Source organism: Podarcis melisellensis (assembly GCF_964234715.1).
Source record: "Podarcis melisellensis genome assembly, chromosome: 5".
In the NCBI taxonomy this organism is placed as follows: domain Eukaryota; kingdom Metazoa; phylum Chordata; class Lepidosauria; order Squamata; family Lacertidae; genus Podarcis; species Podarcis melisellensis.
In genome coordinates this window covers 81,814,643-81,840,644 of record NC_138537.1, presented here as the reverse complement: position 1 = coordinate 81,840,644, position 26,002 = coordinate 81,814,643, and the positions used below count along the sequence as shown (strand labels likewise).

The 26,002-nt window shown below is 44.5% G+C and overlaps 2 protein-coding genes across 7 annotated transcripts in view; both read right to left on the bottom strand.

Annotated features, from left to right (window-relative positions):
- DLG5 (discs large MAGUK scaffold protein 5) overlaps positions 1-26,002 on the bottom strand; it is a 139,979-nt gene that overhangs the window by 2,609 nt on the left and 111,368 nt on the right. The window contains exon 28 of the mRNA XM_081913424.1: positions 1,666-1,836. Coding sequence (XP_081769550.1) covers positions 1,666-1,836 — 171 coding nt within the window. The remainder of the gene's footprint in view (positions 1-1,665; positions 1,837-26,002) is intronic.
- LOC309371114 (disks large homolog 5-like) overlaps positions 5,612-26,002 on the bottom strand; it is a 31,206-nt gene continuing 10,815 nt past the window's right edge. Inside the window, exons 1-9 of one of the 6 annotated variants that reach the window (XM_081913736.1) lie at positions 24,599-24,770; positions 18,178-18,456; positions 14,355-14,514; positions 13,547-13,723; positions 12,128-12,311; positions 9,040-9,248; positions 8,005-8,317; positions 7,506-7,571; positions 5,612-6,573 (exon numbers count right to left, since the gene is read on the bottom strand). In XM_081913736.1, the coding sequence (XP_081769862.1) occupies positions 6,520-6,573; positions 7,506-7,571; positions 8,005-8,317; positions 9,040-9,248; positions 12,128-12,311; positions 13,547-13,723; positions 14,355-14,514; positions 18,178-18,385 (1,371 nt within the window). In that variant the 5' untranslated portion in view covers positions 18,386-18,456; positions 24,599-24,770 and the 3' untranslated portion in view covers positions 5,612-6,519. Of the gene's footprint in view, positions 6,577-7,505; positions 7,572-8,004; positions 8,318-9,039; positions 9,249-12,127; positions 12,312-13,546; positions 13,724-14,354; positions 14,515-18,177; positions 18,457-20,105; positions 20,125-20,185; positions 21,671-24,598; positions 24,771-26,002 lie in introns of those variants that run through there. The other 5 variants (XM_081913738.1, XM_081913734.1, XM_081913739.1 and 2 more) reach the window with 5 other exon arrangements.

Below are 26,002 nucleotides of genomic sequence, written 5' to 3'. Positions count from 1 at the left end.
CGAACAGCTTTGAACATGCAGCGGATATGGCAGGCTGACTCTCCTCCGCTCACCCTTGCCTCAACTCCTCTTGTTTTATTCTAAAACCCAAAGTCATAGGCCCTCCTTTACCTGTTCAGGGAAGTTTTTAATGTATGACATATTGGTGTATTTTTGGTCTTTGTGGAAGCCGCCCAGAGTGGCTGGGGAAACACAGCCAGATGGGCGGGGTACAAATAATAAATAATAATTATAATTATTATTATTATTACTACCAATGTGCAAATAAACCTAGATAATTTTGTTGTGGGTTAAGCAAATTCAGTTAAGACACTTGCCATCCAAAAAAGGGATGGAGTCTGTGCTGATGGTGTCAAGGGCTAGCAGTTCCTTTCCATCTTTGGACCCGCTGCGTTTGTGCTTGTGCTTCCTCCTAAAGAACGACTTCCGAGCTGCTGCCGATGATGTCTTTGCAGAGCTGTTTTCATCTTTAGCTTCGGACATGCTGTGCCTCCTGTAGAACTCCTGCTCCATCCTGCAAAGAGATTGTGGACTTAATTGGGCAAAGTCTGAAATGCTCTCAAACAGAATATAGGTAGCAGTAAAACCAACAATGGATCTTGAGACAGGCCTTGCTATGGGGTCGTCTGTAGTTGACTTGAGGACATAAGCCATGACTTACCACAATCGAGCAAACACAAGGATTCCTGGGGTGAAGACTGTGGCCTCTGCACCTAACCTAGGCTTGTGGCATGTCTCACTACAGACAAACCATGAGCTGTAATTAAGACTCCCTACTCATGGTTTGTCTTGAGGAAGCCAAACCATGAGCCCAACCTCAGATGCCCAACCTAAGTCAAATAATGAGCTTCTGTTCAGTGTGTGGTGGTCATCTAAGTGGGTTGGTATAAAAACTTGAAGCGCAAAGTGAATAATTTAGTTAAGAATAATGGAGTCCCATACAAAAGAGGAGAGCAGGTATGGCCACACTAAAAACACATGATTCTACAGTTCCAAGGTAAGATGGAGGGAAATGAAGTGAGAAGGTTGGTGAAATGCTATTGCAAAGAGGGAGAAAGAGAATGATATGATCAAGTCAAAGACCTGAGAGTGAGTGAAAACCAAGAAAAGTATAAGCTGGCAGCCAGAATGAGGGACATCCCCCTCCACCGATTGGCTGCATATACACCATGACATCAGGATCTTAGCTGAGGCAGAAGTGCCCAATTCTGCCCCTTGATCTTGATCTCCTTGATCTTTATTAAAAAGCAAGCATTAATTTGGTGGATTAAAGGGGGGAATGTGGTGTTCTCTTATGTTCCAACCCATGGACCAAAATTAAATATGGATGCCATCCATCCCTGTCTAAAAGTGCTGCGGCATGACGACGGGAAGCCACTTAGGCTGTCCCGGAATAAAAGCACAAAAACAAAGTCCTTTCCATTTTTAGGAAGTAGGCAACCATCAGCAGCACTAAAAATGACTTGACGGAATAGTTTCTTTAATTGAGAGTTATTAAAACATGCCACCTCTCTCAAGTAACTTTACTGGGAAACTCAATACCCCCTCCAACATTAACAGCAAGGCTTTGAAGAACAAAACGCTTGGCTTTTGTTCATACTTCATCGTAACTGCCCACTTTTAGCAATGAGGCAAACGCCACTTGTATCTCAGAGATTTAATTACATGTACTTGCTGGGAATCTGTCCTCTTTCCAGCTTTTGGGCGTTTTCATCCAGCTGCCACGCCATCCAGCAGCCAAAGTTCCCCTGCGGCAGAGTGTCATCGACGTACAAAATGTCATCCTTCTTGAAGCTCAAGTCCTGCTCCACTTCTGCCATCCGGTCATAAAGTGCCCTGCAAAAAAGAGAGATGAAGAGACCCTTTTTATTTTATTTTATTAAATATTCTTTTTCTTTTTTATTTTTGACAAACTAATAATCATAAATAAATAAGAATAAAAATGTGCACCCACCACTGAGACCATTCCATTGTAACTATCCAACCTCCCAAAATTTCAACACCTCTTGCGATGGTGTGACCTCTTTCTGTTTTAACAGTACAAATTCTGCAAACACCTTCCACATATCCTCAAAATCATTTTGCCTGCATATTCCCCACCTTACCTTAAGGGCATGTGTTAATTTCCTTCTCTCTCTCTTTCTCTCTCTGCTTCTGTGGGGCTGGGCAGCTGCTCTATATTCTAGGCTGATTCAAGGGGAGTAGGGTTGAAAGCTGAGTGCCAAATTTGAAAGCAAGGGCTCCACTTCTAGAAGGAGCTTGGTCCTCACATTGCTCTTCTCCAGGGCCAAGCAATTCAGCACGAGGGAGTAGGATTTCCCAAGAGGAACACTGAATTTGGATCCATTGTGGCAGTGCTATTCTTCTAGAAAAACAGGTGCTGGAACTCATGAATGCCTCCCTTATTCTTTTATAATGGCAACATGGTGCCCTCCTGAGAGGTGCTGGTACTGAGTTCTGACAAGTTCTGGCTGGGGAAAAAAGCCCTGAATGGAGGAAATGAGTCAATTCCTTCTTGCCAAATAATGCCACAGAGAACTCAAATTGGGGCAGCTGGGACATCTTTGAGGCCTCTCTTGCTGAGAGCTGAGAGATAGCAAGGGAACAGGGGTTAAAGGCTGGCTGGAGCTGAGGGTTTGGAGGAGCAGGACCTGATGAGGATCAGCTTGTCAAACAGGCCTTGGGTGTCTTCTCTTCTTCTATTGCCATTGAACGGAATTCTGTAGACACCAGCAAGAGGACACCTGAACCTAGAACAGTTACCATTAAGAAGTCCCAAGTGGAACTCGGAATCCAGATCTGTGGTGGAAACCTACATGGTATTTTTGTGTCCGATGTAGAAGATGACAGCCCTGCCAAAGGACCTGATGGGCTGGTGCTTGGAGACATGATGCTTGAGGTAAGCAGTAGATAGAAAAGGAAGGTGGTTGGTGGTTCAAACACTTGCAGAACCTATGGATGCAAAACACATCCATAGTTTCTCCCATGAAAGGAAAAGCAGCTTGGGTTTTTTGTTTTTACTGGACAAAAATAGTTAGCAAGGAAAGGGGAATTCATCCCTTGTTTTCTTCCTCTTCTCATGCACCCACATGCCATTTCAGCATTTTTCCATTTTCGAAGACGCAGGGTTCTTAATGCACTGTGACTGTATTTCCTTTCCCCCGGTTTTGGCATAGTCAGGCTCTCTAGTCCCACATAACATCCTTTTCATTGTTTGGTTTGTTGGACGCGTGCATCCGATTGGAGATTTCAAGTGTTTTTGTTTCTTCTGCTTCTCTCCCACCCCCCACCCCCCAGTATGGATCTGTTGACATGCGGAACAAAACAGCCGAAGAAGCTTATCTTGAAATGCTCAAGCCAGGTGAAAATGTTAGAATAAAAGCTCAGTACAGAATAGAAGAATTCAACAAGATCAAAGAGTTACCCGGAGACGGATTCTATGTCAGGTATGTAAAAGTTCAACTGGTAAACTAGGAGACTATTCATCTGCTACAACTGTGGGCTAATTCACACAGATATGAGCATCTCTTGAACTTTCAGCACTTGATGGCTTGCAGATGAACGTGTAAATGGGCTGCACTGAAAGCATTGTGTACATTGTGTTTGAACAGACTATAGGGAACAGGACAGCACTGTCTCCAGTGACTTAATCTGCAATGGTTTATTTGCACATAAAAGTTGTCACTTGTCTATAGTCAACAGAAGCAAACATGCATCCCACTTTTATGAATACAGCTCAAGAGCATGCCTACAAAACTGGCATCAAAAGTTCAGTCACAATAAGGCAAACTGTATTTATGGTGATTCCATACTTCCTTTTCAACGAATTTAATAATCTCCCCTTAATTACCTGAAGGATGGATATCCTATGATTAGGGAAGTGGGCCTTAGGCTCAGCACAGCCCTGTTAAGGATTCTTGAATGATTCCATAGCCTGTAAAATTGAATATTATTAATCTGCCTCCCAGAGATTAGTGAAGATGACTAAGTATCAGAGAGAGCACTTCCTTAAAAAAGAGAAAGATAAGTGAGCCAGCAGTTTTCTGGTTCAAAGCTTATCTCAGTCATGAACTCCTTGAATACCCTTAAGTAATTTTAGGCACACAATTAAATAACGTGTATTCAATAATATAAACTATTGAAGAAACTAAGTAAAATTCCCAGCCTCTGTACCTCAGCAGGATCTGTGATATTTTGCTGGACTTCCTTTTAACAGATGGCTCTAATGTGAAGCACAGGGGTAAAATAATAGAATCGTAAAATTGTGGAGTTGGAAGAGACCCAACCCCCTGCAATGCAGGAATATGCTGCTGTCCCAGATGGGGATTGAATCTGCAACCTTGATGTTATCAGCCCCATGCTCTGACCAGCTGAGCCATCCAGAGCATGTATTACATGCCCTGAAGCACAATGGTACAGTGGTGAAGCATAGCTCTAAGGGTTGGGTCTGGACTATGTTAGTTGAACTTGGGTCCCATTGAGATAAAATTAGTCATGACTTACTCAACTCCCATTGAAATCAATGGGAATTAAGTTCATCCATCCCATTAACAATATAAATATACACCCCAGGTAGATAAAGGCTGTGGGCAATCATGTCCACATCAGCCCTGGAACTGGTCGCCTCCTACTTGGGATTCTTGAAATGGCTGTAGAGGGAGAAGTGGGAGCTTTAAGTTACTACTCTGTTGACCAGGCATGAGAAGAAGAAGTATTTATTTCTCCCAGGCCTTGCCATTCCACAGGCTCCTTACTGCCTACTAGTTGCAAGGACTGACATGCCCTCTCTGTTCTGAACCTGAGGACACCGCTGAGGCTCAAGTATGCATAGTCCCAAGGAGCTCAACTCGGCAAAGTCCCAGCCTCAAATCAGGAGGTTCCTGGTTCACCTTGGAGTCTCTGATATACAGTGGTACCTTGGTTCTCAAACTTAATCCGTTCAGGAAGTCAGTTCCAAAACCAAGGTGCACTTTCCCATAGAAAGTAATGCAAAACGGATTAATCCGTTCCAGACTTTAAAAAACCACAGCAATTTAACATGAATTTTACTATTTAATAAGACCTGGCTTCCTCTGCCTCGGCCCTCCAGATGTTTTTGGCCTACAACGCCCATGATCCCTAGCTAGCAGGACCAGGGGTCAGGGATGATGGGAATTGTAGTCTCGAAACATCTGGAACATTTCCCTTTAAACTGTCAGTGTACCCACAACTTAAGGTAAAAGTAAAGGTACCCCTGCCCGTACGGGCCAGTCTTGACAGACTCTGGGGTTGTGCGCCCATCTCACTTAAGAGGCCAGGGGCCAGCGCTGTCCGGAGACACTTCCGGGTCACATGGCCAGTGTGACATCGCTGCTCTGGCGAGCCAGAGCTGCACACGGAAACGCCGTTTACCTTCCCGCTGGTAAGCGGTCCCTATTTATCTACTTGCACCCGGAGGTGCTTTCGAACTGCTAGGTTGGCAGGCGCTGGGACCGAGCAGCGGGAGCGCACCCCGCCGCAGGGATTCGAACCACCGACCTTTCGATCGGCAAGTCCTAGGCGCTGAGGCTTTAACCCACAGCGCCACCTGTGTCCCACCCACAACTTACAGATCCTTAAAAAAAAAAGAAAAAAAGACTTGCTTGGGAATATTAGAATTTTCCTCCTTCAAACAGATGAAATAATCCCCCACTTTTATTCCAACTAGAAATTAAGTATTCCATTCCAACAAATAGTAAGAATACATGAAGTTACAGCCAGCCATCCAGTTGACAGCCATGGAGTCTTCAACAGTTTATTAGAAATAATGTAGACATTAAAAAAATCCCCACTGCTCTGAACACAAACTGGTCAAAAAACAACAACAAACACACCCAAAAGAAGATCGTATAGTGTATTAACATTTTGTCACTCGCTTTCATACAAACAGTGCAAATACAATTTGGTCTAAATGTACAGATTGACAAGCAACAACCTCTAGGCTCTACCGTAATCCCTCCCTAGTGAGATGTAAGAGCTTTGAGGATCAAACATACAAATGTATGGGCTTTACTCATTTTAAGTTTCAAAAGGAATTGCTAGTTTTAACTAGGATATCTTGAACACTAACTAGTGATTAAAAACAACAAAATGAAGAGCATTAAAAATTAGTGGAACATACCCTGAAGACACCCTTTTCTCCTTTTCATAAACAACATAAGACAGATCTGTCTGTTTTATGCTTGGATTCATTTGGATCAATTGAATTATAAAGATCAATTTCATTTAAATGCTTGAAGTTATCATTTCCTCCAAGACAACTGAACAAAAGTTTGGATTTCTCAAAATTTACATTAACATCCTCAACACAAAATTCAATAAAGACGTAGTCCCTTCAGCCACTTCGCAGAAGCAGGCTGCATGGCAGATGCTGCTGGTGGCGGCGGTGCGGGTCCTCTTCCTCCTCTCCAAAGGGCTCGGCCAGAAAACAACGGTGGCGGGGCAGGAAGACCCTCAGGTAAAGGTGAGGAGAAGGAGGAGGCGGCTGGGACTCCTTGGGGCTCAAAAGCTCAGGCCTATTAACCACAGAGCACTGCACATATGCATCGGAAGAACCTACTTTAAAGTACAAAAGGAAAAACAGTCAGGCTTAATAAGAAAGAGGGGGGAAACTCCTTTAGGCCCTGAATTTCACAAGAGATGTGCAAGATTTCTGCTGTAAGCAATATAAAGTGCTCCTCCGGAACAAGTTTTCTTATTACAGAGAAAAATCTCACTGCATTCCCTGGTAGTTATATGGAGATTTATCAATCTCATGGGGGACATCTTTTTTTAAAGAATAAAAAACCAAAAGGAATGTATGGGTAAGGAGTGGGGCACCATTGTCCCCTCCCTGCTATCCTTCTCCTGAATGCTTTCCTCCTCAGCTGAGCTCACATATTGGAACTGTGCTCAACTGGGAGGGAGAAAACATTTGAAGAAAGGGTTCTGCACTCCTTACTCCATACAGCCTTTTTATTCTTAAAAATAGGACCCTTCCCATCCCTGTATTATTGAGAAATTGCTGTCTTTAGCTACAAACACACACCACTCATACATGCATGGAGCACACACAAATCACCAGTAGCTAATGTGGCCCTTATTTTCATATTGCAGTTGAACTATTTACCGCCCTAAAAACAAAGCCAACATTACTGCCTATTGTTTTCTTCCCCTAGTTCAGGACTGCCATCCTGAGAACAGTTTCAACTGAATGCAACAGGGCTGCAGCCCCTAGCAAATACAGTGGTACCTCGGGTTAAGAACTTAATTCGTTCTGGAGGTCCGTTCTTAACCTGAAACTGTTCTTAACCTGAGGTACCACTTTAGCTGTGGGGCCTCCTGCTGCCGCTGCAGTGCAATTTCTGTTCTCATCCTGAAGCAAAGTTCTTAACCCAAGGTACTATTTCTGGGTTAGCGGAGTCTGTAACCTGAAGCATCTGTAACCTGAGGTACCATTGTAACTGGGCATCTTAACTGTACACTATCATTCCATGAGCCCACCCTACCTGGATAATGGCTTCTGTTTTTTTCTTCCTAGCCACACCTCTCTCTTCCTTCACCGAGTTCAGCTCCTGAAATAAAATAAAAATCCATCATTGGAAGTACATTAAGTGTACAAGAAAGTCTTTCTCTTAATGAAAAGACACTGAATTTTTGAAAGCCTGTGCCATGCATAAGAAGGAATAATACAGCACACTGCATGAATTAGATGCAACTAGCAAATATCTTTAGAGCTGCAACACATATTTGCTTGCTTCAAAAGTTGAAACACTGTGCAGCCCCAAAGTAATAATAGAGAAATCAGAGAAGTTAATTCTGACCAAGGGATGATTGGCACGAAGGGCAATAATACTTAAGACTTTTGTTTTGCCAGCTGTAGTTCTAAATATCTGGAGTGCACCGGGATGAGGAAGACTGGTTTAGAAACTCGCAGAGTTACACAGTCAACACCACTAGGTTTGAACAACTCTTTCTGGCCAGAGCAAGTGCCATACAATACCACACCTGTCTTAAGGCTTCCATTTCCCCACTAGCCACTCTTTTCTCTGAGCACATGTTTTTCAATTTGGATTCGGCAAGTTCCAATTCTGTATCCAGCCTATCCATTTCATTGAGGACTTCGTCCCTCTCGCTCATGATGAGACAATACTCGGTGAAAACGGCGTCCCTCTCTTCCTTGTACTTCTGTGCATCCTTCACTGCTTTCAGCTGCATTGTCTTAAACCTTGTCACTTCTGCCTGCATCCGCTCCATCTCTCTCTGTAGCTCCTTGTTTTGGGCAGTGGCCTTGCTCAGTTCTTGCTGCCCGGTCTCAAACCTAAAGAGAGGTGGGAGGACAGTCACAGCAAGTCTTTTCACCACTTGTAAGCGAAACGCAGCCCTATGAAAGCTTCCTTCCTCTTTTACACACCAAACTAAACTGTGTAAAGGACTAAATAAGAAGTGGGAGAGTCAGCCATGTTTTCTTTGTCACATTACTGCCCTGCTCACATTTCAATGTGGGAGCGGCAGGGGGGAGAGAAGCAGTGGTTCTCATCTCATTATAAAAGAAATCTTGGTGAAAGGAGATGAGCTCCTTTCACTTCACAAACCATGGTGCAGGGGAGGGGAATAGTTCACCCACGTATGATGTTTTTACTTAGACATGGGACACATAAAATTATATTGAACGCCGTGCAAGCAGAAATCCACTTCTGCAGCAGGACTGCAGTTTCCTCTCTACCTCCACATCTCTCCCCCAAATGTGCTCCAGAGGAGAGAAAGAGGAGGTGTCACTGTGTGCACAAACGTTTTTGGCATCATGGGATGCAGCCCTCACACAGGCACACATACACAGCACTTTATATGTGGCTGGAGCAAACACATGAACAAAATGTGGCTACTCAGGTCAACTTTGTTTGTTCGATTTTTGGTCACTAGGGAGCAAGCAGAAAAACCATGACTAAAGCCAGGAAAGTTCAGAGAGGTAACTTGAGTGTCAAGTTTGTTCTAGTAAAAAACAAAAACATGAAATGGCTTTCTGGCAAAAGCATCTTCTACCTTCTGTTCAGCTTGTCAATCTGCTTCTGGAGTCGTCTGTTTTCGCCTTCCTTCTGCTCTAATCGGCTCAGATCAGTATTGTAGCTCGCCATCTTCTCATTGTACCGCTTCCTCAGTGCGTCGTAATCCTTCTTCACGCCCTCCAGCTTGCCCATTGCTTTATTGTAGGGTTTATTGAGTGTCTGCGACGACCCATTCTGCTTCATTACCTGGAATAACGGAAGATATTCTGAATAATAATTCCTGGCAGATAAACTTCAGTCATATTGTAAACAGGAGGGGGAAAACACAGGGAGGTTTTATTTTCTGCTCATTAGGGCCCTCAAAAGAGCTCACGAGGTAACATATTTAAAAAATCACAACATGCTTAGAGCCAAAGAACTGTGAGCAGAAGGAAAATAGCTGCTAGTGCTGCGTTCCAAAGAGACTGTACAGAATCCTCAGGGCTTTGAAAAGCTGGTTTCATGGCACAACACATGGTTCTGCTCATGTAAAAATCTGAATAAGTTCTTGGACAAACGGAGTAACCTTTTTAGATTTAATTTAAGTTTTCTCCTTAAAAAAAACTACAGTATAGAATGGAAGGGGAGGAATTCCAGGAATGAAAAGGGCCCATAACATCCAGGAAGGAACATAAACAGCAGTTAACAGTACCCAGACTTTGTACTGCATATTCCCTCCCCTTCTGAAAAGAAATCTCTCCATATGTATACAAGTGGCTGCTCTTAAGAGATTTAGCTCTCCATGATCACTGGGATTTATACTCAATTTATTAGCATATGATCATTGATTAAATACTCTTTGGACACCAGAAGGCCCAGAACACCTCTCATGTATGCAATGTACATGTTAAGATGTAAAACTATACAGGACATCAAAGCAGACAACAAGATGAAGGGTCTGTCCTGCCTGACACAGTTACTGATTTTTCCTTGAAAATAATATACTCGCCCCTTCCCTTCTATTGATTTCTGACACTTTTAATCCAATGTCTCTTCACGGGGCTTTCTCCCAATATATCACCCCGCCCAAAGGTGTCTCCTGAACATGGATCTTCTCCCACTGTGTCCTTCTCAGTCTGAATGGCAAAATCATCCCCCAGTCCCAAGCTCCTCCGTTCTTTGATCTACTGTCCACTATTATGAGAGAAAATGCAACTGCAGTTCTGTTTAAGTCTACCACAAGGTGGCACACCAGTTACAATGTCCATTGCAGCCCTATTATAGATGCGTAATGCTCAAAATTAAGCTAAAACCATTACAGTAAAATATATTCTCAACAAAGGGAGAATGGATTGCTTTCGAAACACTTGTTTTTATGGCCCTGTCAATGTTAATACACGTTTATTGGGGTCAATTGGTAGGCATGCATCTATTTCCAGAGAGTGTTCATAAACTACTCAGAGCAAAAGAACCCTTTGCCGGTTTTTATTATTATTATTTAATCATTTTTTCAATACAAACAACAACCACAAAAAACACATACAACAAAAACCGCAATAACACTAATAACACAATTTAACATTTCAGATTTGAGTACTAATATACCTATGACTACACCTTTTTAACAATATTTCCCCACCTCTCATCCCCCTACTTCCCACCACCGTCCGCCTTATCGCTTAAATATTTCTTCCAGATTTCTTCATATTTATCCATTCTTAACTTGCATCGACATGCAATTTCTTCATATGTGGCTAGTCTGTCCATATTGTCAATCCATGTGCTCAATGGAATCTTTTTGTGGCTCTTCCAATTCTTCAAAACAAGTTTTTTTGCTTCTAATATGGCACGGTACATCCATTTTTTTTTGGACCCCTTGTAATCTCCCACGTTTCCGGTATATAATTTAGAATTCAATTCAATTCCCCTAAATAACAATTTCTTTTTATTACTCTTGCTATATATAATCTTCACCTTGCACCAAAATGATCTTATCATTGGGCAGTTAATCATCATATGTACTAAGCTCGCATTTTTACTTCCACATCTCCAGCAGTTGTCTGCATTTGTTATTTTCTTCTGGTAAAGTTTTGCTGGAGTCCAGTGGACTCTGAATATTATTTTCTGCTGAATAAGTCTTAGTCTTAGATCCATAGAGGCTATTTCTGTTGATTTTATACTTGACTCCCATATATCATCTGTACCCCTAACTCTTCACTCCATTTTTGTATTCAAAATCATATTTCTTCCTGTTGAGTAGGGTTTTATATAGTGCAAGTGTAGAGTTTTTTGTTTTTGTTGCAGAAATTAAATCTTGTAGCAGCAGGGGTGTTTCTGATGCTACTATAGCGTCAGGGCCAAACTGCCTTTCCAACATATGCTTCAATTGGATGTGTTGCCATTGTGTTTCACTAGTTAATCCTTTACTACTTTACTTTACTTGCAAAGTCTTATATTCCACAAATTTGTAATTTTCATCAATTGATTCAATGTCAAAATACCTTTTTTCACCCAATTTTGCCAAATTATTACTTGGTTTTTTACTTGAATTCTTTATATATTCTGTCAAAAGCCTTTTCTGCAGCTAGTGCTGAGTAAAAAGCCTTTGAAACTACATGGGTTGACAAAGACACAGCTCCACGTGTTGACAAATGGATGCTACACAAGGACGGCAAGGTTAAAGAAGAAATGAATAAGCCGAGGCTCTCTTAAAGATACCTGTAGGCTACATTCAAAATACGTTTTCAAGGCTGTGAAAGGAGAGGGATTTCAAGGAATAAAGCTGCCCACACTTGACTTAGAAAACACCCCTATGTAGTAGGGGCAGTCAGTGTGGCACCTTCTGGATATTGTTGGATTACAGCTCCCATCATCCTTCACATCTCTGATATGAAACCAGCAATATTCCCTTTTGGTCTTCTACATGCAGTTGACATCACAGATGCTGGGGTTTTTGGGGGTGGGTGGGTTGGTCCTCTATGGAAATTAAAGAAAAGAAATAAGCACTGTGTATTAAAGAAATGGAATGGAAGAGACATTCTTCTGAACCCACCCCCCGAAACACTTCAAAAATCAGTGGGAGCGGGAAGAGAATAGAAAATAAACGAGAAGCTGAACTCAGCTGGCAAAAACAGAGCAAAGGCTACCTGCTGCAGCTGACTGCGCAGGTCTGTTATGTCCTTCAGATCCTCATCATGAAGTCTCTTCATCTCCTCACATGCCTGCTGGAGGTGATCACGTTCTCGTACCAACTGGTTGTTCTTCCGTTTCAAAGTGTCCATGTCCTCCTCCACCTGCGACTGGTCACTCAGCAGACGACTGTGCAGTGTACTGTTCAGATATTAGAAACGTACATATAAAAATGCTCCAACGGCAATTAAAAAGCAATTTTAGAAAACATGGAAAAGCAACGTTGCTTTATCGAGTAAGCATCCCTGTTAAGCCATAAAAGAACAACCACAAATACAGCAAATCCTCCAGACTCAGAGGGGTTTATTAATTCTATACAGCTGTGTATCTCCAGATGTTGTTGGAATCCCCATCAGCATGCATCAGTTGTGTTCCAAGACTCTCTGGAGGATCATAGTTTAGTCACCACCATTAAAGGTAAAGGTACCCCTGCCCGTACGGGCCAGTCTTGACAGACTCTAGGGTTGTGCGCTCATCTCACTCTAGAGGCCGGGAGCCAGCGCTGTCCGCAGACACTTCCGGGTCACGTGGCCAGCGTGACGAAGCTGCTCCGGTGAACCGGCCCCAGAAAAGCACACGGAAACGCCATTTACCTTCCCGCTATAAAGTGGTACCTATTTATCTACTTGCACTTAAGGGTGTTTTTGAACTGCTATGTAGGCAGGAGCTGGGACCGAACGACGGGAGCTCACCCCGCCGCGGGGATTCGAACCGCCGACCATGCGATTGGCAAATCCTAGGCGCTGAGGACCCTAGGACTACCCGCGTCCCACCAGTCACCACCATTATACACTATCAAATACAGAAATTAGTATGTGTAGTGTCATCTCCTCCAATTTGATAAAGAAGTTAAAAAATTAAGAAATATCCACCATTAGAAACCACCAGATATTGCACTGTTGCTTGGTGTGGTGAATTTTGTTGATACCTAATTGCCCTTAAGAGAATCCTCCTTGGCAGTATCATTTACTGCACTGGACTCCAACTTGGAACTGGTGAAAGCAGGGTTCTGAAAGGGGGAAACAGGGGACAAGTATCATCAAATCGCTGAAGAGGAGGTCACCCAACAGTTGCTAAACTCGATTCATTCCACACCAAGCTAAGCTTATACTCCCCACCATAATTTTCAGAAACTGGCTCTCCGTCTTCAAAGATTTTTTAAAACTAATCCTAAATCTGCAACCAAAAGCTCTGAACGTTATCTCTCTATTGATGTTAAAATGATGCCATTTTAAAAGTTGACTGAAGCTGGGGATAAGAAAAAAGCTATGAAGGACCTTTAAACATTAAGATCTAAGGCAGCTTAACAGACACGTAATAATGGTAAAAAGAAACCCAAATGCATCCCTGTGCATATGCTGTGTGCCTTTACTTACTGATAGAAATCAGCCTCCTTAGCAGACTCTTCACATCTTTTTAGCGCTTTGGTGTGTTGGTTCTGTAGAGACTGCAGATCGGGCATTGCCTTCATGCACTGAATCTTCAGCCTTTCATATTCATGGTTTGGCTTGTCGCTAGGCGGCCCACCAGGATAGATATCAGATGAGCATGACCTTAGCATAAAATTCACATGTATACACTTCAAACATTTTAAGTACAGTGCAAACTCGGTTGCCAAACATAATCCATTCCGGAAGCCAGTTTGGCTTCCGAAATGCTCAACAACTGAGGCTCAATGGGGCGGTTGGCAAGCCCCATTGAGAAAAGAGAGAAATGCGCCTTGGAAGCCGTTCGGCTTCAGAGGCATGTTCGAAAATGGAAGCAGTAGCTCCTGAGACGCTTGACAACAGGGGTTCCACTGTATTAAGGTGAAAGAAAACATGCACCCTCCCATAAAGGTTACTTTATATGAAGCATAAAGAATACATTAAGCATACTCTGTACCCACATGGAGTTGGCCACTGGTGGTGTAAGTAATTTGCAAAGATAACATCACTAGCTAACAAAGACTGGGTCATCTAGTTCAACCCCTTGCAAAGCAAGAATCTTTTGCCAAACACAGGGCTGTAACCCACAACCCTGAGATTAAGTGTCTCATGTTGTCTGACTGAGCCATCTTAGGCATCCTTTACTGCCCCCCCCAACTCAAACAGCTGTGCCTTGGAAAAGAGCCAAAGACCCATGCCCAAGTGCACATGCTTTAGACCTGGAAATATACCCTCATGTGACCGTTCAGTCTTTTACCTGCACTCATCAAAGGTTGACCCAGGAGACGACAGTGCAAGACGTTTCCTCAATTCATCTTGCTCCTGGCATGGCTGAAACAAAATGGTCTCCAGTTTCTCATTCATCTGTCTCACATCAATGACTGCAGGGGGTAGTGATGATGGTTTACCCGTTGTACCTGTTGCCAAACACAAACAAGCACAGAGTTAGGGGGTTAGACAAGAGCATTTTCCAAAAACCAAGCTAACTGTTTGCCAGAAAAAGTGGGAATGTGAACAACCTACCAAAGGAAATGAATGGTAAATTTGCCAGGACCATGCATGCCTGCAATGAAGACAGACTTGTGGTCAAGTGCACACATCTGGGGTGCTATCCACAATGCTTCCACAAACAATTGGTTTTGTTGATTTGTTACCCCCTAAAATCAGTTATCTAAACACAACATATTGAGAACTGCTGCCAGGTTTCTAGGCTAGTATCCACTCTAGCCACCAAAGTAGGCTCACTCATCTAACTGTGATGTGTCCCATCAACATAGTGAAAAAAGTAGGCAGTCTACCTACTGAAGCATGAGGTCACCAATGCTGATGTGGAGTGCTGGTTGACATTGGCACACAAATTCTTCCCAAGGAATAAACTTTGGGAACCGTGACCCTTAACATATGTTTCCAATTTCCTTAGAGGAAACTCTTTAAAATTACAAGCAACAACTATTTTGCGCAAGTTCTAACCATGCATGACTGTGCATGCATGGATTGCAGGAACCCTGGAAGCAGCAAGAGTAATGACCTGAAATGCAACCCCCGAACAAATCAGGGGTTGCCTGTACTACACAGATGGTACTGCACTCCTTTGCACATGTCAAAAATGCTTTCTTCTATATCACCTAATTTTGGGGGGAGGATTGCAATAAACTATATACATATCGTTTATGTTGGGAATGTCAGTTGGTGCAAGATTTTTGGAATTTAATTTTGATAAGAGTATTACTGAAGAAACTACTGTTTGTTGTCCAAATTTAACGTTGCTGAATATTTTGATGACACCAATGTAAATATATTGTCAAAAAAACTGCTTGATAAATGAGCTTGGCAGCGTGGAAAGCAAGCAACTCATTGGGAAACAGCCTGAAATCTTACACTGGACGCTTGGTACCACTCACTCTGAAATACAGCTATAATGGAGCAAGTTATATGTAACCTGAGATTTTGACAAGGACTAGATCCTCCAGCCACATTTATATGATTTGGCATTCCCTCATGACATATGCAGGGGAACCATCATTTCCAAGACAACCCTCATCACAAACCTGGAAAATCTGGAACTACAGTTGCAATCGAAATTATTCAATTCCCTTTGCAAAGCAGGGGTATTATCAACATTTACATACTTTCAGCTGTTTGCAATGAGCAAATCAAACCAAAGCAATTGAAATAGCTCAACACAATGGATGCTTCAAGTGGTTTCTCTAAATTCAGCTGAAAAAGCAGCTTCTCTAGACTCACTGTTATTCAACCCCTTGAATGGAATTCCTCGCAACAGCACAAATACAACAGGTGTTGTCTCAAGCGTACCCAATGCAACTCATCAAGGGCTTTGTGAGTTGCGCAAGGTGTGCTTGAGGTGGAACACATGAAATAAGGACCACAATTTTTTGGAAGACATATTTGTGTGTGACGGATTGTATGTAAGGCCCTCTTCCACTGGAAAAAATGCAGCTGACTTGTAACCTGAGCTTCTGTGACTGTAATCTGTGCCACTGTGATTACAGTTCATGTGCATTTGTGGTGTCTGCCTCAGCCTTGTGGAGAGGTGCCTGCAGTTACAATAGATGGCTAGCAAGGGAAGTGCAAGGCCATATGAGCTGGCGGGCATCAGAGAACCTTGGAAAGAATTGCAGGGGTTCTTGCTTCTAAAGAAAGGTATCTTCCTGTGTGACCTTTGCTCCTAAATGCAAAACAAGAGTCCTTTTTCCTGCCATTTCTATCAGAATGTCAGAACAATGCGATTAAAAAACTACTTATGCAAGGGTCAGGGGTGAGGCGCACAACAGTGGGGGAAGATATATGCATAAAAGTAAAAGAATCGCTCTTTGCATCTCATTGGCATCTCAAAAAGGGCATGATTCAAGAGAGTAAAATTTAGAAAAAGGCAGAGTACAGCAGGCCAAGGCTCCTTGTGAACCACTAAGCAGCAGGGCATAGCTCAACTGCTACCAAGTTTGTCCAAAGCCTCTTGCTATTGGTGCTTGGGATATCAGGTCCAGCAACTACCATTTTCCACACATTCAAAGCATGCACAACCGTGCACACAGGTGCCGCTTTCGGACCTGGAAGAGAGGTGAAATGGGGAGGAATGGGACTCAGCGTAATGGGGTGGGCTTATGACAAAACTGACAAGGCAGCTGAATTTAAGTTTCCTAATTCACAAGGGAAGAACGCAGCATTTTGTTTAGGCTGATACCGAGGGAAATGCTGCACAAAGTACTTCTGACCAAACCATATGAATCAAATGTCCGCATTCTTGTTATTAGTTCTGTATGCTGAAGGGGATGTGCACATGTGCATCTCTTAGCAAGCCTTCCTAAATTAGGAAACTAAGAATTCAACTAAGGCTATAATCGTGTGCAGTGCTACCTGGGTCACCTGTGATGTACCTGTGTATGATGATGTCATCATACCCCTTACTATACCATACAAGGGTACACCTCTTCTTTGCTGAAGCTCTGAGAAAAACCATGGTTCTATAGCAGGGCTGGGGAATCTCTGGCCCATAGGCACAACACAAGTCTCAATTTGGCCCACAAAGTCTGTCGATGCGTGCAATGACCAGGAACTCAACTCCCATGCAAATAGGGGTATTAGGAATTAAAGTTCACTCTTGTTCGACATCAAGTGTGGGCCAGGTATAAATGTGGCTACAAAGGAACAACCAGGAGCTTAAATCCTGATTGGTGCTGTTGGAAAGCTCTGCTTGCAAAGGAGAAATCAGCTTGTTGGAACTGACAGGAAGAACCATGGGGATTGAGTGCACCAGGGCTGTGTTTTGAAGTAGTTTACATTGAAATTTCATGCTAAAAGAGCACACACACAAACCCCATTTTAGCAAGCTACTTTGAGCTAACTGAGCAACACTCTCCTATGAAAGTGGGTGCTCTCTCTCACTCTCTCTGCCAATGAGCTGATTGATGCTGGAAGCACACCTTCAAAGAGGGTCGTTATAATTGCCCATGAGCTGGCCAACTGTTGCAACAAGACACCCCCCCCCTTTGAACTCTGATAGGTGTTAATCACCTGACATCTTTACAACATTGTGTGATTGACAGGGGGTGGCCCTGCCTTCTAGTCAAAGCTGGCCCATGGCAGGCTGGGGACCAAGGGATCCAATTTGTTGAGCTGATCCAAGTCCCCAACCCCTGTTCTATAGAATATACAGTGGTACCTTGGGTTAAGTACTTAATTTGTTCTGGAGGTCCGTTTTAACCTGAAACTGTTCTTAACCTGAAGCACCACTTTAGCTAATGGGGCCTCCTGCTACCGCCGGAGCACAATTTCTGTTCTCATCCTGAAGTAAAGTTCTTAAGCTGAGGTACTATTTCTGGGTTAGTGGAGTCTGTAACCTGAAGCGTATGTAACCTGAAGCGTATGTAACCCGAGGTACCACTGTAATGAAAACAAGCTTTTGGAAGGAAAAAAATGACTGTGACATCACTGAGGCATAGGAAGCCCCTAATCTCAGTTTTTAAAAGGTTTTAGTTGTTGTTGTTGTTTTAAAAAAGAGGCATGACAAATGGGCATGTAAAACAAGCAGCACTTAAAATATGAAAAGGAGGGCAGCTCACCTGAAGGTCTGGTTTCTGAACCAGCTTTTCTACTTAACTGAGTGGAGGTCTGTTCTGCAGGTTGTGCAGGTGGATGGAGACCATGCACACACCGTGGATCAAGTTCCTGCTGTGACTCGTCATCAAAGAAATGGACAGATTTACCTCTCCCTGAACACGCTGCTGTAGCTTTGGTGCCACTGCGCCCCAAACTGGGACAAAGACCCATTTTCAGTAGAAAACTTCACCCTGTGTTCTGTACCAGTATGGGTGAATACATTCACAGCTGATCCTTCATTTCTGGAATCCAGCAAATGAACAAAACAAAGCTTAGACTGCAGCCCTAGACACAAGGACCTGGGATATTCTCTCACTTTAGTTAATTCAGATTGTTCTCTGCAATACAGTGACTTATAACATAAACCCATTTATTATTTCTAGAGTGACCTTGACCTAGCTCACCTGGTTACTCAAAACAGCAGCAGACTAGCCTGGGGTGGGGGTGTCAAGGAACGTATATTCCTATTGTCAATCAAAGAACCATCTCCTTTATCCCCAATTACAAAGAGCCACTGGGAATGGTGATTAGGAGTTTTGGGGCAAGGTGCCATCTGTATGCTGATGACACACAGCTCTATTACTTCATAACACCTGGATCAGGAGAGGCTGTGCAAAACCTGGGCCAAAGCCTAGAGGCAGTGGTGGGATGGATGACGGAAAATAAGCTGAACTTGAATTCTGGCAAGACAGGGGTAATGTAGGTGACAGTTTCCTGCACCTGAAAAGCTGGTCAATTGCCTGCCCTATATAGGATTACACTCCACTTGAAGGAGCAGCACAGTTTGGGGGTGCACCTTGATCTTCCTGTCACTGGAGGCCCAGATAGCTTCACTAGGATTGGTGATTTCAAGCTTAAAGGTAAAGGTAAAGGTACCCCTGCCCGTACGGGCCAATCTTGACAGACTCTGGGGTTGTGCGCCCATCTCATTTAAGAGGCCAGGGGCCAGCGCTGTCCGGAGACACTTCCGGGTCACGTGGCCAGCGTGACAAAGCTGCATCTGGTGAGCCAGCGCAGCACACGGAAACGCCGTTTACCTTCCCGCTGGTAAGCGGTCCCTATTTATCTACTTGCACCCGGAGGTGCTTTCGAACTGCTAGGTTGGCAGGCGCTGGGACCAAACAGCGGGAGCGCACCCCGCCGCAGGGATTCGAACCGCCGACCTTTCGATCGGCAAGTCCTAGGCGCTGAGGCTTTAACCCACAGCGCCACCTGCGTCCCATGATTTCAAGGTTAGATTACAGCAATGCCTGTGTAATCTGGCAGCGCCAACCACCTTCTGAAAGCCACATATCATAGGAACACAGCACTAGTAAAACTGGTTCACACGAGACATGGTTCTTTTACTCAATGGACATCCCAGCCCTACTCAGATGAGAGTCTTGAGTCTCAAACTTGGGTCTTCAACTGTTGTTGGACTACAACTCCCATCATCACTAGCTGGCAGGACCAGTGGCGCCCCAAGTTTGAGAAATGTGCATCTAGTCATTTGAAACTGTCACCTCCAGGCAACCAGCTCACCCACAGTATTATTAATTCTATAACAGCACCTACAGTTACTTAACACTGGTCTTAACACTGTATCAGAGGTACACAGACCCCACCAACATGTGGTTGCCTCCCAAAAGGACTTGTCCTTTGGATCGGTTCTGGACTGGTTGGTTTTGCAGCTCTTGATTTTTGTTTTTTAAAAAAAGATTTTATGTTTATGTGATTTTTATTTATCTCACCTCTTTCATTCCATAACCTTTCAATTTCCTTAGATCGCAAGCCTCTTTGGGACAGAAGAATTACAAATTGGGGGGGGGGGGAGAGAACTGCTCTGAGTTGTCTTGAGTCTTCTAGGACAGAGCAGTAAATTAAATTAATATGTGACAGGTCATTTGCACACCATGCCAGCTGCTCCTAAATGACATAATACCAAAAAAGGGGAGAAAGGAATGAGTCAGGAACAGGAGAGCAGGTACCAACCTCTTTCATCTGTTATGGGATGAACAAGTGAAATAGTTGTTGAAGAATGCTCTGGAAAGGGGAGGAGCCAAATGGCTGTTGGTTCCAACAGTCACTGAAGGTTCCGTTAGCAAGGGGCCAGGGCTTGCTGTTGTCTTTTAAAAACATTTGAGTTTTAACAGCTAGCTTTCAATTCTACTCACAGCACAATCTGTCACTGGCTGCGAGGCTGGGAAACTCTGAAGCAAGAATGCATTCAAGGGAAACCTTTGGCAAACTATTGGGGGAAAAACACATAGGCACACACCTCATCTTTCTTCCTTCTTTTGGGAAACATTTATTATTTTTCCTTTGTGGAATGTGAGCCATTTAATTTAGAAATCAAGGGATGTGATTAACGACTGAGCAGCAAAATCCCACCGTTGGGATGCAGCCAATGAGGAGCTAATTGTAATTGTATGTGAATTGTGCCTCTTTTACTTCCCTGGATTGGGAAAGATGGTGGCGAACAAATTTCCTCACCACACAGGCAGCCAACTACTCCAGGTGTCTAATTTCTATCAGAATCACTTTTTGATAACTGCCAGCTTATTCAGAGTGGAAGGATTAAAATATCCTTATGCTTTATAGCATTAGAGGTGAGGAAACAGCTACCTGTAGCTCCATTTAAAAATAATAATGCTACACTTTGATTTGCTGAATTTGTGTTAAGTCACTAGGCGGACTTTTTTTTTTTTTTCCTGTTGATGCTGTGGAACTGGCTATATTGAAGAAGAAAGCTATGCTGTCCTTGTTCTTTTTTTAATGCTGCATGTGGAAACAGACAAGAAGGGGTAGAAACAACCCCAGTAACTGCACTAAAAAAAGCAGGGTACTTTTAAACCTTGGGTAAAGTCTCCAAGTAGCTTTGTTTACAATAACTGCACCTTTAAAACACACACACATTTACTCCAATGCAATATAACCTAATTGGGATCACTCAATTGCCTGTGCCTTTCAAGTTAATTGCCTGGTGCTTTTTTATTATGATTGAAGAGCAGTCATCAGGGAGCATAATTTTTAAAACTTAACATTGCATCACTATTACATTTCATATTATCATGCGCTTCAAATGCCTCTTCATTAGATTGCTGCACTGCAGCAATTAGAACTTTTATTGAAATTATCTTCAAGCAAAATGGAAATTAAAAGGAGGTGGGGTATTTAAGGCATAATAAGGCTTCATATATAGAAGCTCACCCATGCAATTTCCCATTCAACTGTGCAATTAAGATCTGGCTCAGCCATGGCATTACCACGTAAGAAGTGCATACAGTGGCATACATAAACTTCCACTGCTGCAGTTGCTGGTAACTCTACGGAATAAAGCAAGGTCAGACTACTGCTATTAATACTAAGGTTGGGCTTCCTACTGTCTGCAAATCAAAGTGGCTGATATTGCAAACCCAGTCTTTTTCCTGTGCCTGAAAAGCATCTCTTCAGCGGGAAAAGGCTATTGCTGTTATTTACTTAGCAAGTCAAACTGCATTTTAAAGCTTCAGATCAAGGTAAAGGTAAAGGGACCCCTGACAATTAGGTCCAGTCATGACCGATTCTGGGGTTGTGGTGCTCATCTCGCTTTATTGGCCGAGGGAGCCGGTGTACAGTTTCTGGGTCATGTGGCCAGCATGACTAAGCCGTTTCTGGCGAACCAGAACAGCTCGTGAAAACGCCATTTACCTTCCCACCGGAGTGGTACCTATTTATCTACTTACACTTTGACGTGCCTTCGAACCACAAGGTTGGCAGGAGCAGGGACCAAGCAACTGGAGCTCACCCTGTTGAGGGGATTTGAACCGCCGACCTTCTGATCGGCAAGTCCTAGGCTCTGTGGTTTAACCCACAGTCATAGCTTATGATAGCATCCTTTGCAGAGAAAAACTTGTTTGAAATGATGGCAATTCATCTGCTGGAAGATCACAAGCTCTTTTAGGAGACTCTGACCGAACACCCTCCCCTTCAAAAACAACAACTCAGAAATTAGGAAGTAATTGCACAAGATGCAATTCATAAAACATACTTGAGCTCCCACCTAGTTTGATGGGGTTTAGATGCACCTAACTTTCTCAAAGTTGCTTTCATAATTCTCGGCATAGCAGTGTTACTTATGTCATCACACGGAGATACACTCACATCCCTTCTTCATTACCACTTTGAAATTAAAATTAATAAAGGATTCCACGTTTGCAGAGCCATGTTATGCCATATCTTGGGGGGAGCAGGGAGAGCTGATAACTGAATGTGAAGGGATCTCATTTTACTCTGTTTCCTAGCCTTCAAAACACAATGGCATTCTAAGCATATTCTACCTTCTGGATAGCTATACGTAAAGCTGAAAGGGGGAATCCTAAGAAGGCAGCTCTAAGCTACAGTACACATCGTTTGGAGTAATCCCACTGAGCAGGAAATGGCTGCTGGCTTCACTGTTTGTTTTGACAAGAATCTCAAATCCACAGTGGGGAAATATATTTATTAGGACCTACCCAAGCCTCACAAAATAATCAAGGTTTTGAGTTCTCTAGAACTTTTCGTGAGGCTATGTATTAAGCAAAGGGGGAGTGGGAGGGGGGTGAGAAAGAAAAAGTTGGCATGATGTTAAAGTCCTTAGCAAGAGTCGACTCATCCCTTTACAGGAAGTTGGAAGTGAAGAGGCAACACTTTGCTTCCCTGAGACGTCCCTTTTGAGCTCTTTCTTGATGGATTTTTTTGTTAAAGCTGACATGTTCCAGGTTTTAGTGGGTCTCTAAAGGTTGAGGCGGAAGGGAGATGGCAGGGTTGGCACTGCTCACATTCACTGGGCTGATTCACACATATCTGCTCATCACTTGATGAGAAAGGAGACGTTTCACATCTCAAATGTTACTGAGTCCATTCACATGCCGAGCTGCACATATGGCAATGGCATGCGTGCGCAAATGGGCCCAGGGAGGGACAACCAAGAGGGTGTCACCAATGCAGAAGGATAACGATTAGCCAAGTCAACAGCTTCACAAAAATATATATGAAAAATAAGCTGCCTTGAGACAACTTTGTTATCATTTCACCTTTCAGCAATGGTCGCCCCCATGTGTACGGGGAACAGAAGCAGCACGAACCAAGAAATCTTGCTTACACCATGTTCCATCATTTGCCAGATTTCATGGAGAACCTTTTGCCCTCCACATGTTGCTGAACTACAACTCCGGTCACCCCCAGACATTGGCAATGCTTGCAGGGGCTGCTGGCAGCTGTAGTTAAGCTACATCCAGAGGGCCAAAGGTTCTGCATCACTGGTATAACACATGAAACATTGGTGAGAGGTATGGATTTTCCGCAGGTGTTGGCTTTCCAGTCTTATTATTTTACTTTTAGTCTCACGGCAGCAGAGACCTACACCCAAAATGTGATTTGGACATAGCAAAATCGACAGTACTTGCTGTTAGAAAGGCAAACCCATCCGAGTGCAAGAGAGACCTGGCAGCAATAATAGAGCAACTTGGCTAGCAAGTTTATTCTTGCCAAGGTGTGTTTCCTTCTCAGCCTGTTTGTGTGAGGTTGGGGGGAGTAGCTGAAGCCATCATTCAACAAGGAAAAGAGGAACCACCACCACTGTTCTGAAGACTCCCTGTCCACTTCAGACAAAAGAAGTCTCAACCCTTGAACCTCAGCTCACCCATGACCACTACTGAACTGCTGGTCCAACACAATTTGATCCAAAATCTGAGGTTATTGCCTTTTGAGGATGTTTTTAACTTTTCATGCTGCAGCAACAACAACAACGAAGGCCCGCTGCTCTCCTAGTACCAAAGAAGCAGGAGTCAACCTGGGACAGCAAACACACAACAAACAACTCTTGCGGAACTGATGATGGTTAGAAGGCAGGAGGATTAAATTACTGTCATCTGTCATTACCCTGACTTCTATTAACGCTAAATCTCAGTATGTGGGAAACAGTATCAGTAGAGGAAGAAAGGAAAAATGGAAGGGGGAAATGAAGAGAAATAGTAAACAAAGGGGCATGGGGAAAACCTGGAGAAAGGTGACAGTAAATTAGTAAAGGTAAAGGGACCCCTGACCATTAGGTCCAGTCGTGGCCGACTCTGGGGTTGCGACGCTCATCTCGATTTATTGGCCGAGGGAGCCAGCGTACAGTCTCCGGGCCATGTGGCCAGCATGACTAAGCCACTTCTGGCAAACCAGAGCAGTGCACGGAAACGCCATTTACCTTCCCGCCGGAGCGGTACCTATTTATCTACTTGCACTTTGACGTGTCCAACCCTCGCCTTCCCCCCACTCCACGGCCATTCGCAGCTCCCAGAGGAAGGCGCCTGCTAGACACGCGAGTGTGACCCGCCCTAGGCAACGTGTGAAGCGGCCCTCGAGCGGGAGAACCCGGGCAAGAAGAGAAACTGTTACCTTCTCCTTGCCCCCACAGTGGCAGAAGACGGTGCCCAGGTACTTGAGGGTCCTCCAGAGCAGGAGAAGAAAAAGGGGACCATGGACGAGGCCAGGAAGGCCCGCCACATGCGCTGCCCGCGGGCGCAGGGGACCTCCATGGTCCGGGGGAGGATGGCCGAGGAGGAGTCCGAGGAGTATCTCCTGGAGCCGCCTCCGCCACTGGCCATGGCGAAGAGCTCTCGGCCAAGCCCAGGCCCAGCCATAGCGCTGCTCTTGGGCGGGGAGGCGCGCAAGCCGAGCCTCAGCGCACGTCCAGGCAGGCGGCCGCCGCTCCAGTCCGAGGCTGCCCCTTCCCCCTCACGACGCCCGCCACCCAGGGGAGAAGGCAGGCGGGCGGGCGGGATCCCTCCCTTGGTCGCCTCACGATTTGCGCGCCAAGGCGGAGAGCGACCCCTCGCCAGTCTCTCCGGCAAGTCCAGCCCCTTCCTCTCTCCTCGGCTTCGGCTCCCCTCCCGGCTGGCTCCCCCTCGCCTCCTCCCAAGCGGCCCTGCGCGCTTCTCCGACGCTGCCTCGAGCAGATGGAGGCGAGCGAGAGAGAGCCACGCGCTTGACAGGGAGCGGCGGGAGGAGCCGAAGAGCGGGCAGGCGGCCCACGTGACCTGCCGCCTCAATAAGTCCTTCTGGCGTCACACAGAGAGAGAGAGAGCGCAGCGTCTTAGGCTTGGAGGCGGCGGCACTTGCTGAATGGCGTGACGCGCTGGCTGTCCCTCTCTTCTCTCGCTCGCTCGCTTATGCGGTTGGAGTCCCAATCCAGCGAAAGTGAACGAAATGAACGAAAGCATTGCAGTAACAAGAATAGGAATAGACGCTTGCACAGGGTTTTGTGAAGCCTGCCTCCCCGTGGGTAAAAGTGGGGATGTCCCCGCAAGTGGGTTTTGGTGGTCCTGGCCAAGAAGTAAGAATGGAAGGCTCACAGTGTAAGGCAGGACTCTTTGTACCTTCGCAGGCAGCGCCTTCTAGGAAGCGATGAAGACTAGCAGTGCCAATTCCTTTGGTCTTGTAGATGTGCAATAGCCTTTCTTGCATTGAATGGAGGACTGGAGCTCACCCCTTTCCCTCCCGCTTCCATCATGCACGAGCAGAACTTGGGGCACCCTGGCCAGGATATGTAATGGCATAAATCAGGGTTCAGCAACCTTTTCCAGCCGTGAGCCGGTCCAACGTCCCTCAGACCATGTAGTGGGACAGACTATATTGGGGGGGGGGGGAATGAATGAATTCCTATGCCCCACAAATAACCCAGAGATGCATTTTAAATAAAAGGTCACATTCTACTCATGTAAAAACACTCTGATTCCTGGACCATCCGTGGGCCGGACTGAGAAGGCGATTGGGCCAAATGCGGCCCACGGGCCTTAATTT